This window comes from Macrobrachium nipponense, chromosome 13, assembly GCF_015104395.2.
Source record: "Macrobrachium nipponense isolate FS-2020 chromosome 13, ASM1510439v2, whole genome shotgun sequence".
NCBI classification, from domain to species: Eukaryota; Metazoa; Arthropoda; class Malacostraca; order Decapoda; family Palaemonidae; genus Macrobrachium; species Macrobrachium nipponense.
Window position 1 is genome coordinate 43,913,137 of NC_087206.1, and position 14,907 is coordinate 43,928,043.

The 14,907-nt window shown below is 40.4% G+C and overlaps 1 protein-coding gene across 2 annotated transcripts in view; it reads right to left on the bottom strand.

Moving 5' to 3' along the window:
* The window catches only part of LOC135225768 (ATP-dependent Clp protease ATP-binding subunit clpX-like, mitochondrial), a 305,503-nt gene that overhangs the window by 200,358 nt on the left and 90,238 nt on the right, over positions 1-14,907 (bottom strand). For both annotated transcript variants that reach the window (XM_064265224.1, XM_064265223.1), the window contains exon 3: positions 8,935-9,165. In XM_064265224.1, coding sequence (XP_064121294.1) covers positions 8,935-9,165 — 231 coding nt within the window. The remainder of the gene's footprint in view (positions 1-8,934; positions 9,166-14,907) is intronic.

Consider the following 14,907-nt stretch of genomic DNA (forward strand, 5'->3'; position numbering starts at 1 on the left):
CAAAGCTCTCACGAGACAGAGAGTCCTCTCTTCATCCTCCACTCCTACTACCCTAGACAAGTTCTTGACAGTAAAAGAACGAGGCCATGGTTTTGTAGGATTTTCGTTCTTAGCGAGGAAGCCTAAAGTAAATGAGACTAAAGCATCTCCACTAGAGACCAACCCTTTTATCTAGGGCTTGAATTTCGCTCACTCTTCTGGCTGAGGCTAAAGCAATCAGGAAGAATGTCTTTCTAGTTAAATTCCTGAGTGAGGCAGAAGCTAGAGGGTCAAAAGGAGGACCTGGCCGAGGCTAAAGCAATCAGGAAGAGTGTCTTTCTAGTTAAATTGCTGATTGAGGCAGAAGCTAAAGGTTCAAAAGGAAGACCAGACAGCCATTTCAGGACTATGTCTAAATTTCATGATACCTGCCGAGCGTCCTTACCTTTACAGGTATCAAAAGACTTCTTAAGTCCGATAAGTCTTGATTTGAAGACAAATCCAATCCTTGGTGCCTAAATACAGAGCTTAGCATAGCCCTATATCCTCTGACTGTAGAAGACAATCCTCTAGACGTCCTAAGGTACAGAGGAAAATTGGCGATCTCTGTCACAGATGTTCGAAAAGAGGAGACTTGATTTCCCCTACACCAAGTTTGGAAAATGTTCCACTTGTGCTGGTAGACGTTGGAGAACGACTTTCTTCTACATTTCAAGATCGCCTCTGAAGCCGCTCTCGAAAAACCCTTTCCTCAGAGGAGTCGGACAACAGTTTGAATCCTGTCAGAGCCAGAGTAGATAGTTCTTGATGGAACCTTGGCATGTGTGGTTGTCTGAGCAGTTTTCATCTTTGGGGGAGTAACCTGTGAAAATCTGCTAACAAACTTACAGGTCCGGAAACCATTCCCTGAGAGGCCAGAACGGAGTTATGAGGATCATTGATACATTTTCGTGTGATTGGAACTTTTGTAACACCTCCCTGACATTCCTGGGGGTGGAAAGGTATAAAGTTCCTTGTGTGACCAGTCCAGAAGCATGGCATCCACTGACCATGATGCTGGGTCTGGCACTGAAGAGCAATAAAGTGGAAGCCAGTGAGTTTTGGTGGTTGCAAACAAGTCGATCATTGGTCTTCCCCACAACTTCCAAAGCTCTAGGCAGACTGCTGGATCCAGAGTCCATTGTGTAGGGATGACCTGATTTTTGTGACTGAGCTGGTCTGCTAACACATTCATCCTGCCCTGCACAAACCTTGTCACTAGCTTTGTGTGATTCGAGAGGGCCCAAAGGAGAAGGTCTCTAGCTACCTCACAGAGAGAGAATGAGTGGGTCCCTCCTTGCTTGGCAATGTATGAGAGGGCTGTAGTGTTGTCCCAGTTTACTACTACTATCCAACCTCAGACTTCTAGAGCAAAAGCTTGTAAACTTAGACTGATTGCAGTCAGCTCTTTCAGGTTGATGTGCCAAGCTTTTTTAGCTGAGTTCCACATTCCTGAGACTTCCCTTTGTCCAGCAGTGCTCCAAAACCTATGTCGGATGTGTCTGAAAACAAGGTGAGCTCTTGGTTCAGAGGAGAAAGCAACTTTCCTTCCAGAAGTCTTCTCTCTGATCTTCACCAAAGCAGATGCTTGACTTCCAGCGAAATCGGGAACATGAAGCCATCTGAGAACTTTTTTCCTGTTCCACTGGGACCGAAGGTAAAACTGAAGGATCCTCATATGAAGTCTGCCCTGCAAAATGAACTGTTTGATGGAGGATAAAGTTCCGAGCAGGCTCATCCAATTTCTGGCAGAGCACTTTGGGAGATAGGAACTTGTCTACTGTGTGAAGACATGACTCTACTCTCTTCGGAAAGGGAAAAGCCTGAAAAAGAACAGAGTCCAAAGTCATTCCCAAATAGTACACTATCCGTTGAGTCGGGACTAGTTGGGATTTTGGCAGATTGATTAGAAGACCGAGTTCCTGGGCTAACTTCAAAGTCTTTTGTGGACCTCTAATACAGCTTAGTTCCGTTGCAGAGTGAAGAAGCCAATCATCCCGATAAAGGGTGATGTTGACCCCCATCAGATGTAGCCAACCTGCCAGAGGAGCCAGAATGCGAGAGAACACTTGGGGACCTGTAGATAGAGCGATGCGTGGGGCCCAAAACTGAAAGATTTGATCTTTGAAGGCAAATCTTAGGTACTTCCTCAAGTTCGGATGAATTGGAAAATGGAAGTGCATGTCTCGCATGTCTATGGAGTCATCCAGTCCCTTCTGTGGATGGAGGCAAGAATAGAGTGATTTGTCTACATTTTGAAATGTCTTCAAGACAAAGACATTCAGCGCACTCACGTCCAGGACTGGCCTCCAGCTGCCTGAAGACTTCCAGACCACAAAAAGTCAGTTGTGAAAGCCCTCGGTCTGTGGGTCTTCCACTCTCTCGATTGCTTTTTTTAGAAGAAGAGCAGACACCTCGTCAGCCAGAGTAGAATACTTCTCTGAGCCGAGAGAGTACGCTGTCAATGTAATGGGTTGCTTGACTAAGGGTGGATAGTCAACAAATGGAATAGAGTATCCTCTTTTAGGACCTCTACCACCCAGGCGTCTGGCACCTACTGCTGCATGAGAAAGACTTTTCATTGCTCAGGGGTGGGCTTGGAGGAAGGCTTCTTAATTGTTTTGAATGGAAATCGGACATTTCCTCTTGAATTGGATCGCTGTCTCTGTTTGCCCCCACGAAAGGGTAACTGTTGCAAGGGAGAAGTGACTTAGGGACAAAAGCCGGAGTCTCCCTGGAACATTTGGATGATTGGGAGAGCAAATCCTGGGTTGACTTCTGCAAATAAGAAGCGATCCCAGTAACGACATCCTGAGGAAACAGGAATTCACAAACCAGCAGTGAGAACAGAAGACCTGATTTCTGGACTTAAGTAACTCCTTTAGCCGTGAAGGAGCACCATAACTCACACTTCTTAAGTATGTACATCGCGAAGGTAGAAGCGATGTGGCGGGAACTGTCGCTAATGCCTCTGTCCAAACACAAGAGAAATCCTAAGAGGTCAGAAGAAACCGATGGAGAAATTGCTGAAGAAGCATCCTGAATTTTCTTATCGAGGGAGCCAATAGTCCAGTCCACAAAACTAATAACTTCTAAAATCTTAAAATGATTTAGTTGGTGGTCGATCTCAGCCGTAAAAAACAGATTTTTGCTGCTGTGAAAGCTGATCTCCGAGAAGACTCAATAAGTCCTGAGAAGTCCCCTTGGGCAGAGACAGAAACACCCGAAGAGGGAGACTCCCCAGTGAAATACTAATGTCTTCTCTCATTCAAGCAAGAATGAGAAAGAGAAGACTGCTTTCCCTTGAGCTCTCTTTTTTGCTAGCCAACTTTTGGCCTCACCCATAGTTTTCTTGGTTGAAATAGAAAACACTTAACTGAGGAAGATCACAAGACTCCAAAGAAACTTTACTCATCTGAAGAGTTGTAGCTGGAGGGGCAGGAGTAACTGGCTTGAAAAAGTTGGGATAACTTTTCAAGAAAAATTGCAACAGAGATTCATAAGCTGATGGCGGTTTAGAATCTTCAATAACAATCTCTTCCTCTTCTGCAGAAGATACATTAGATAAATGAGGGTTGGCCGCACCAACCGAAGAAGAAGATGAAATACGAGGAGCCGTGGGCGGAATTGGCGGCGCTAATGACTCCGGTTCAGGTGAAAAAGGGAGCTCTGGCGCTAACGGGCACTCCAGCACCCCTGAAAGTCCATGTATCGAAGTCTCTGGCACCGATGGGCGCTCCTGCATCAATGAGGGATTAGGAATCAAAATGCGCTCAGAAACAGAGACATGGCTAATAAGAACAGCACATACGAGAGCCACACCAGGAGACAATTTTTGCCCTGGTGTCCTAGGACACTTGTGAACTGTAACAGGTACAGCTTGAAAGGCCAAAGGCGACACTGGCACCGAAGCATGCACCAATCTTGGATGCTTACGTCTCGCTACAGGTCGGGAAGTGTCTCCTTCTGCAAGTTTATTGGAATAATTTGAAGAAAAAGTCTCTGGGCTATCCCAGAAGCTACAAGAAGGTTTAACCTCCTTTACCTTCTTAAGCGGTACCTGATGGGTACAATTAGAGTCCACTGCAGACCTTTTCAATGGTCTGGAAAAGTCACTATCGCCCCATCGGCACCATTTCTCTGGACTCAAATAATCTGAGCTTGAAGAAAGACAATGGCCACTGTCTAAGACACCTTTCCAATGCCTGTCTTTCGCTATCTGGGACACATCTACAGGTGCGACTGAGGGGCCGACTGCCTATGGGAAGACCCCACCGACCTCCCTTGGGCCTCTGGTATGACTTCTCTCAAGTGCGGGGAAGTATGTCAGGGACCTTTGCCTAGGAGAATCGGCGGGATGGACAGCCAGCTCCTCCACTAACACTTTACTTTTTTCTTTATCAAGAAGCATATGCACTGATGCACCTGGCTGACCCATAGTTAGCTAACAGCTCAAACTCATGTTCAAACTTTGCGTCAAGACTGGCAACAGCACTGGCACTGGGACCGGAAGCATGGGAGTCGGGAACAGGATTAGGTGGAAAAGAGGAAAGACTGGGTTTGGGGGACAAAACAGAAATCACAGGCACTTCAGAGGAAGATTCCTAGCTAGCTAAAGACCTTTCGTACCTAGCAAGAGCCTTACGCTTCCTATCTTTTTCTAACTTTGAACGGTACGAAGATAGAACCCTCCATTGTTTTTCATCCCAGCCTATACTCTCATTACAAGTTAAATCAACAGTGCAAACTTGAACCCTACATCTAACAAAAACAGAATGGGAATCATACTTTGCTGAAGTATTGCAGCCTTTGCTGCCAAAACGGACACTCGACTTAGTAGAGTCAGACATCAGCAGAGAAAATCTCAAAATAACAAACTAACCTCTGAAATGGTCAAAATACAGTTAATTACGCCTGACTAGTTAATAAATGTCTAATGGAAATGACAAAAGAATCAGACTACTTCACTTAAGGTACTGGAAACTCTTGGTGAACAATGAAATCCAAACTCAAAGAAAGCTACAGCTCACGAACTTTGTTGGAAGCTGGTAGAAATAAAATTGAGCTCCTTTGCGAGTTGTTTACCTATTTCCCGGGTAGTTGGCGGGGTACCGACCTACACTGAAACAAAAGAATCGTTGCCGTGATTTTCACATTTTAGCTACCGGTACTTAGAAATACTTAGCTATGTAATTACTTGGTAAGTTATTATTTTAATTCTTTAATATCATTAAATCTTATTAAACTTAATTAATACAGTATTAATCAATGTTGATATTTGAAAATTAGTAAATAATTTTTGTATCATAAAAATGTATTTAGTCATGAAAATACCATAAAAAAAATTAACTAGTGAATATTTATAGATGGAAAAGGTTGCCAAATTTTTCACGAATGAATTATAGATAGACTCAACAGAAAAAATACGTGAATAAGTGAGTCCACGAATCTTGAGAACACGAATACAGGGATTGACTGTATATAAAATCTTCGTTTCAGCATCCCTCCCACAGCACCTGAAGACAATGATGGTCATGTATCACTTACAATTTTAATGAACATTAGCTGTAAGTTGTAATCTCTTATGCTCAGACTATGTAACTGTGCCTGATTATTCCAACAAATTCTCCAGTGAGGCCATGTTTCCTAGCATAGAAAGCTCCTACCATGTAGGAAGCTTCCTTAAGGGCTACAATCCTTCAAGAAGCAAGTGCCTGTTTGTTTTCTGACAGACAAGCCTGAAAACTGTCAAGAATCACCACATCACCAGATAAGGATGTACTGAGGAGGAGTTAAAGAAGTCAACTGAAAATCATAATGCACAGAATGAGCCAGGTGAAGTAACAGATCCTTGGCCTTTGAAATACTGTCAATAGGGCTGGCAAACTTGAACCAGGTGTCTTAGTTGAAAAGAGTTCTTGCTCCTAAATGTAGACACCAGTTCCCTATGGGCAACAAATTCTTCGTGAACACTTATAGAGGCGCTGTACATGAGCGAAAACGAAGTGCCTTGAACAAGCGATACATACCTCTGTAATTATGCCTCGAAGGAACTAATGTAACTGAGGATGTACTGGTTTGAGAAAAATGCCTTCTACACATCCACCAATACATGGGGACAGACACAGTTGTTCAATCTTGATACATCCAACACTGGGCGCCAATATCTCATTACTTATGGTGCAACAAAAATGTCATAAGTAAAACCCCAGTGAATTACTGACACCTGGTCCATTTCATTCTCTCCAATTTACAACATCCTACTAAAGAATTATATACTTCTGCTGGAGAAGACACAAAGGAACAGTTATAGGAGACTAAACCACTTAAGGTTCTACACCTAAGTCTCTCCAAGCATGCCAAGAGGCCTACAACTGACTATCTACCAGGACCTGAGGGCTCGAACAGATCCTAGAAAAGTATAAAATATGACTTGTACAAATATACTTTCCTTTACTGCCTTAAGACGGTCAGATTTAGGTGACCCACAGAAGAAACAGCTACCATATTCTGTGCAGCATAAGCCTTTACTACAAACAGGAGCATAAGTATTCTTATTTCTACCGCATGAGAACATTAGCCTGCAGCGTCAGATATAGGTTTGATTGGGCAAGTTAAAAACTAACACTCTTCCTAGGTAATCTCGCACTGGCATCAAACAATTAAAGCAGGCTCCACAAACTCCCTAAGCTGGTGCTACAAACTAACTAAGCGGGCACCCCAACCTCTCTAAGCTGACACAGAGAAAAGGTAATTACACTGAGCAGAAGTACAATATAAGATCAAAAATTCAACAATCTATGCAGGTATTCCATTTCAGCATGTCCAAAGCACTCGTCAGTCTTGCTTCATCTCTTCAAAGGAACAAGATAAAGAAAACCAAATCTTTGACCGAAGACAGTTTAAGTGCCAAGTAAGTGCCTGTCTCCTGGCAGGTGGTACTCTGCGACTTCATAAAAAACCAGAAGACAAGCCTGGAAGACTCAAAGGGAGCTTTGTGAGCATGAGTACGAGATAAGTTGCAAAACATACTTTAACTGAAGGATACAGCTGTTTTCTTTTGCCAAATACTTAAAGGGTGCCGAAATACTCAAAAGACAAGCAAGACCTATTCTCTACATGGCCTCTTTCCTCAATTAAATGAGGATAAAGAGAAACACAATGCTCCAGCAAATGCCAATCAAACTGAAGATTCTTTCAGTTCAAACTCTTCTGCCAGAGGGCAACAGCTGGTGACAGGAGGCAACAGCAGCCAAGTATCTGTAAAGCATCTGCAACTTGATAAAACGGAGATGGGAAAACGTAGCCTGAAGCAACTCTGCTGAGTCAATACAAGTCAGCTGCACAAGAGAAAATGAAGCACCATAGAAAACAGAAAATGTTGGGAAGCAGGGGGAACAGAAATTACGACTCTCCAGCCTCGTCTGAAAGTGAGACAACAGACTTGAGAGCATTCCCATACGACATATTCTTAGAAAGCTAAGTAGCAAGAATAATATCTAGCTTGGAAACAACGGAAGATACTGTAACCAAGGTAAGTTTGGAAAGAGAAACATTAATCAGGTCAGATGGAAGAAATTCGCTGATGGTCGATGGCCAAAGAAAAAGCAAGTACAGAATGAACAAGTTCATTTTGATGTAGAAAGAGGAATTGGATGGCAGACAATAATTTAGAATGATCAAAAGATGAAGAGATTGATTAAGCAATTGACTGAGTTGCCACAACATCAGAATAAGTACAACTCACTACATACACATTATTATTAATAATTACTGTTCATAACAATAAAAATTAGTAGTCCTATTGGTGGTAACAACATCATACTAGGTGCTCATGATGGCACAAGTTGCATACATAGCAAACACTAACATTTACTAAAATGATCTTTCGGCTAACCATTTTAATGGGACTCAGAGCATGAAAAACAAGAGGGAGGTGACAGAGGGCACAGAACCACATTGCCCCGAGAACCAACCTGGTTCCCTGGCAGCAAATTCTTCCAACTGTCACAGGGTAGTCCTAAGCTTGGGCTACACCAGGGGAGGGCACCTATGCTTTACCTCTTATAGGAGAATGTACAAATTATCACACATTATGAGGGGACCCAGCTGGTTCCTTAACCAATTCAGAACAGGGTTATGTCCTGTTCTAACTACTCAATACACTTTTCCTGAACCAAAAAGGGAGTAGAAAGCCATCGCAATCTATCTACTTCCCTTCACTTCCTATACTAACTAACTTAAGCAGAAGTCCTTCGATAATCCCTACTTCCTCTCATCTATTCTCAAGATCACACTTAATACCAGTGCAGCCAACACAAACAGTGACTATCTGACTAAAATATCAACATCCTGCAAATACAGTAATCATTCCTACTCAACCTGACATTCCTACCCTTAAATCGAGTGGAAGGCATCTTAGGAAAAATGAATTTACAGTAACATAAGAGCAGCAAACAGTCAAACCAAGCAATAATAACAAGCACTTATAAACACTGGTATGGTGGCAAAGAGAATTCTGACAAGAACTAAAACATTCAAAACACACTTGGTGGAGAACAGGTATACTAGACAGTCACCTGAGGTTAGCTATTTGATCTTTAGTTTGAATTCAGATTCACCTATTGTCACAGAGATATAACCTATCTTTAACAGTAGGTAAAATTCATCCCAAAATTCATAATTCAACAAACCTGGCCATCATGCACAAAATCCCATCTATATAGAATAGGGTATGGAGGTACCATTTACACAAATGTCTGAGACAATTTTAATAAACCTCCCATTATGTGTACTTCTACCTAGGTGCTGTGCATAAATACTTGGTAACCTCTACACTAAACACCATCTTGGTTTTTAACTACAGTACGTAAGTATAGGGAGTTAGTGTAAACCTGAACATGAAAAATAACTTACAGACAAAAGTTTCCACATGTGTACAGGGATCACCACACTTGGGGCAGAGCATTTGATCCTTCTTCTTCTGAGCATCTTTGTCATTGCCATCATCACCACCGCTACCACTTCCATCCGTTGGAGGTCCTCCTGCTGATGATGACTGACAACTGTTAGCTGTTGTGCATATAGGCCGAAGATGAGTCAGGGAGATATTTCGGGATTTATTTTCCAACCTCAAGCATACCACACCTGAAAACATAACTTCAATCATAAAACATTTTATAAAAGATATATACTATATAGGCTACTTCTTACACATCACAGCCAAATTTAGAACACTTCTTTCAAAAGAAAAGACAAAGCTACAATGCTCCCTATATATGATGACTCATTATTAATGTACGCAGAAACCTCAGTTTGTTCATGCCTTATGTCCATCAGTGGGGAGGAGGGTGGGCTCCTATTCTGTAATAACTTGGAAAGTATATATAAAACCTCATTTTATTATAAAAATGTCATATTTATATATGGACAGGAGGTGGGATACATGCTGATATACTACTCCAAAATATTTAGTAATAAATTGAAATAAATAGTTGCTAGCACTGAATACAATACTTGTCGTTTCCTTGTCAATTAAGAGAGCAACTGGGATACTGTCTCTGGTTGGTGGTCATCTTAACCTGTAGTGGTATGGCGGTATAGCTAAGTGTTACCTACTACATTAGTGGGAGCTTTGCAAGAAAGGTTCATGTCCAAGTGCTGGTAAAACATGACACTGAATTACAAGGTGGAGAGATAATATAAAAAAATCCTATGCTGCCTTTCACTATACCATGCCAGTCACTAGAAATGGTCTGAAGACACTTTTAACTTCCATAAAATTATTGAGAAGCGAAGAAAGATAACATTCCTAGTAGTTCAAAGCCAGAATGGATGTACAAGGTATGAAATATATGTAAACTTAAGGGGTAGAGGTTACTCTGACGTCCTTAGCTTTACTTAGAAGGCAAACTGCTCTCCTAATTCTTAGTGTGCCTCAAGGTAAAAGTACATAAGTGTAATACGTTCTAGTCAGTGGATGAAATGGATGTTGCCATATCGCTGTACGTAAAGGACGGTCCTCTGAAAACTCCAAATAGACAGAGACCTCCCTATTCTCCCACAGAGCTGGAGAGCACTTTGGACATTTGGAGAACTATCTGGTGTCAGTCTGTAGCTGGTGCCATGCTGTATGCCAGTCGAGCTAAGAGCAAAATATGGCACTAGGCAGTAGCTGGCACTAAACGAGCACTAGGGCACTCGGTGAAGTGGGCGCTAAACGAGCTCAAAGCTCATGTCTATAGCTGGTGTCAAACAGTAGCTGACGCCAGATTGTATCTGTTGCCCAAGCTGAGTACCAGAATGGAAGTAAGGGACATAGTATAGTGCCTGAAAGTTAAAGAAGAGTCCAGTCTGATGTGTTGTAATTTTGTACTGTGATTTCTATCCACAGGGAACAATACATTGCAGACATTGTTAATTTTCCAGTACATAATTTTTGTTTTTTTAAGTAAAAGCATTATTCTTTGTTCAATTTCATAAGGAAGGCTTAGAGGTGGACTTCCTGATGGTACAGGATGCGAAGCGCACCTTCGCACTAGGTCTGGAGACCCTCTGCCTGCTCCTACTACAAAAGAGCTATTGTTGAAGTGGAGAAGTTGTCCAGGCACTGAGAGAAGTTGCCTCCCTAGGGCTTCTTGTATACTGGGCGAGGAGGTCCTGAGTTGACTTCTTCTGTAGGTCTGACGCAATTTGGAGCACTGTGGCCTGTGGGAACAGGTGAGAAGAGGAGTGCCGACTTCTGCAGTGGTGACCCCTTTGGTTGTGTAAGAGCACCAAAGCTCCATCTTCTTGAGAACCCCCATGGCAAAGAGAGAAGCCAGCTCCTGGGAGCAATCTCTGATGTCCTTATCAAGACAAGAAAGGACACCAAGCCAGTCCGAAGCACTATCTTCCAATAAAAGGGAACAGTCCATTATTTTATGCGCAAGGGCTCCCACTGACCAATCCAAGAAGCCAAGGACCTCAGCAACCTTGAACAGGTCTGGAAGGAAGAAAATTGAAGGAGGCCCTTCCTTGCTCTTTTTTCTCTGAGAGTCACCTTCAACCTTATTTAACCCTCTTACGCCGATTGGACGTATTAAACGTCGAGTCAAAATGTCTCCCGTATGCCGATTGGACGTATCATACGTCGGCTCAAAAAAGTTTTTTTTAAAATTCGCGGAAAAATACTTATAGGCCTACCAGCCGAAAACTTTGAATCACGCGCCTTGGGGGATGGCTGGGAGTTCACGGATCAAGGTGTTGTTTTGTTTACAATCGCTACGCAGGCGCGCAAGCGCGAATTTCTTTCTTATCGCACTAAAAAGTATCAGTGATACATCTCAAAAATTATTTTGTCACTTTGACATAATTTTTGCACCATTTTAAATTATCCTTTACATGAAGTATTATATATGAATATGTGCGCAATTTCATGTAAAATACAACAAAAAAATACTCATGATTGTAGCTTTTATAAGTTTTGAAATATTTTCATATAAATAACGATAAGTGCAAAAATTTCAACCTTCGGTCAACTTTGACTCTACCGAAATGGTCGAGAAACTCAATTGTAAGCTAAAATTCTTATATTATAGTAATATTCAATCATTTGCCTTCATTTTGCAACAAATTGGACGTCTCTAGCACAATATTTCGATTTATGGTGAATTTATGAAAAAACTTTTTCCTTACGTTCGTGCGATAACTCTTCCGATAAATTTTTTCGTGCGATTGTCCTAATGTTTGCACCCTTTTAAATTTGCCGTTACATAAAGTTTTATATATGGAAATGTGCGCAATTTCATGCACAATACAACAATAAACAACCCATGGTTGTAGCTTTTATCAGTTTCGAAATATTTTCATATAAATAACGTAAAGTGCAAAAATTTCAACTTTCGGTCAACTTTGACTCCACCGAAATGGTCGAAAAACGCAATTGTAAGCTAAAACTCTTATATTCTAGTAATATTCAATCATTTACCTTCATTTTGCAACGACTTGGAAGTCTCTAGCACAATATTTCGATTTATGGTGAATTTATGAAAAAAAAAAAAAATTTTTCCTTACGTCCGCGCGGTAACTCTTCCGAAAAAATCTGAATTTTTTTTGTGCGATTGTCGAAATGTTTGCACCATTTAAAATTAGCTGTTACATAAAGTTTTTATATATGAAAATTTGCGCAATTTTCATGTAGAATACAACTAAAAATGATTGAAGGTTGTAGCTTTCTCTTTTTTCGAAATATTTGCATATAAATCACGATAAATAGAAAAAAAAATCACGTTTCGGTCAAATTTGACTCTACCGAAATAGTTGAAAAACGCAATTGTAAGCAAAAAGTCTACGGCCTAGTAATATTCCGTCATTTTTCTTCATTTTTTGGCAAATTCTTTTAAGTCTTCTAGAACCATACCTTGGTGATTTACTGGTGAACTTTTTGAAAAATATATTTTACCTCACTCCGTGCGCCGATTCGCGGCCGCAAGTCTCCGAAATACATACATCGCATTATCCTAATATTTGCTCCTTTTCATATTAGCCGTTTTATAGAGTTTCATATATCAAAATGTGCGCAAATTCATGAAGAATACAATAAAAAATAAGTGAAGGTTGTAGCTTTTTCCATCTCCAAAATATGTGCATATAAAAAAATATCTACATAAAAAATTTCGACATTCGGTCAAAATTTAACTCGTTTCCGAAATGGTCGAAATCTGCAATTATAATCTAAAACTCTTACAGTATCGTAATATTAAATCATTTTGTCTTAAATTTTGAAACAAATTGAAAGTTCTCTAGAACAATATTAGAATTACGGTGAATTTTTGAAAATAACATTTTTTTACATCCGAGCGTTACGAATTCGTACATCATTTTGTGATAATATTTTTCCGGTGTTGCTTTTATTTTTTTACTATGTATTATGTATCAAAATGATTGCAATTTAGTGTACAATACAACGAAAAAAAAAGTAACTCGTTAGCTTTGACCGTTTTTTTTTTTTGCAGAGCGTGATTTGAATACAATATCTATGAATTTTTTTTTCGCTACCATATCTCGCATTATTTACATATGATAATGATATTATTTTTCATTTCTGATGATTGCATACTAAACTTCAGGCAATGACAAAAAAATGAGCCAAAAAATGAACTCTTAATCTTTAAAACTAAGCGCGCTGTGATTTTTTGAAAAAATTATTTTTTCCGCTTCTGCGCTCACTCCAAACTGGCACCGGCATACAGGAGAGGTTTTGATTTTTAGGGCTTCGGCGTAAGAGGGTTAATGCCTTCCTTGCTGATGAAGACAGCACTATCTTAGGGAGCCTAGTGGAAACCAGCTGGTTGCTAGCCACTGACGCGAAGAAATCAAGTTAAGTTGATCAGACATACCTCAGGAAACACATATAAGCTGAAGGAGGGGCAACTGGATCCACATCCTCTTCCACATCTGAGGAAACTGGGGACAGTGACAAGTCTGCTGTAAGTTGCTGAACCAAAGGAATTTTCTTGAGCAAACCCAAAACTATAAAAAAGAATCGACTACTGTCGGTGCCTGAGATGCCAATGTTGATCATGTAGACCAGTGTGGCAGGATAAATCAAAGGCAGACATAAAAAACTGACTTTATTTACCTCTGATATCCAACCTGACAAGTACCTACATCATTTCGATTCGCTTCCCCTTCCCGCTCACAACATAAACATACCTCACAAACAAATGACAAGCCCAAAGCACAATGTCGTACATAAACATATCAACAGAGTTAACATATTCCCTCTTTTGGAAGAAAATAAAAGAAATCCATGACCAAAGCAACAAGCATTATATGGCTTAGGAAAAAAAATTATCTACTTATAAAATCTATTTAAGATTTCAGGGATCCACTCTCAAACACTTTAGGTATTCTCAAAGAATTTACCCCCTTTTTGGTTAACTCATCAGCCAACTGTGCTTTTGAATCTACCCAAAATATATTGAACTCTCCATTCTGAACCAATTCTTTGAGAATAGCTGTCATTCTCAATCTCATCTCTGAAACATTTTTAACCGAGTACACATTCTCAAAAAGTGAATGGTTATCCACATAGAGTTCCACAGGCAGATTTCTCTTTCCATCATACAATATTTGGGACATGTTTCCAAAATAGTAAGCCATATCCACTGCCTCAGCGACTGCTAGTGTTTCTCCTGCAAGAGCGCTTTTTACAACCCTTCTGATTTTCTTCGACTACCAGTATGAACGACAACTATTTCCATTTTCACCCACTAAGAAATTCATAAAGCGCCCAGCACTAGTAAATCCATCGAGGAGATTGGCATAAGAAGCATCACTGTACACAACCAACTTAAACTTAAAACTGTCTCCCAGTCCTCAGAAGTACATGCAGCTCTCAATGGTACAGGCTTTTTTACTTTAGGGTTACATATTTTACAGCTAAGTTCCATTACATCATATGACAAGCAGGTCTTGAATTTGTGCATAGCCATCCTAGTTGGCCTACTAGTCCTAAAGTTCTCCTTTTCTTCATTACACCCCATATTCTTATTTAATCCTCTCTCAGCACTTACAGTTATAGATTAAAGAGATTTACAATACTCATTTTGATGAAGTGTGACACCATGCTTATATTCTGTACAATATCCAGGCTGATGTATCTGAATATAGCATTACTTCATTACTTTGTTCCCTAACTTGAAAATTATTTCTGATTTGTGCAATGACTACACTTTCAAATTTCTTTATTCCTCCTCACAAGAAATCATCTTAATGCAACAATAACATACCACACAAGTCTCCTTCATAATATCAATAGAATGCTGCAAGGTCAGTTTTCACCTGATTATATCCCATCTTCAACAGGAAAGTCTTCACTGAGATACCATTTTCTAGCATTATTAT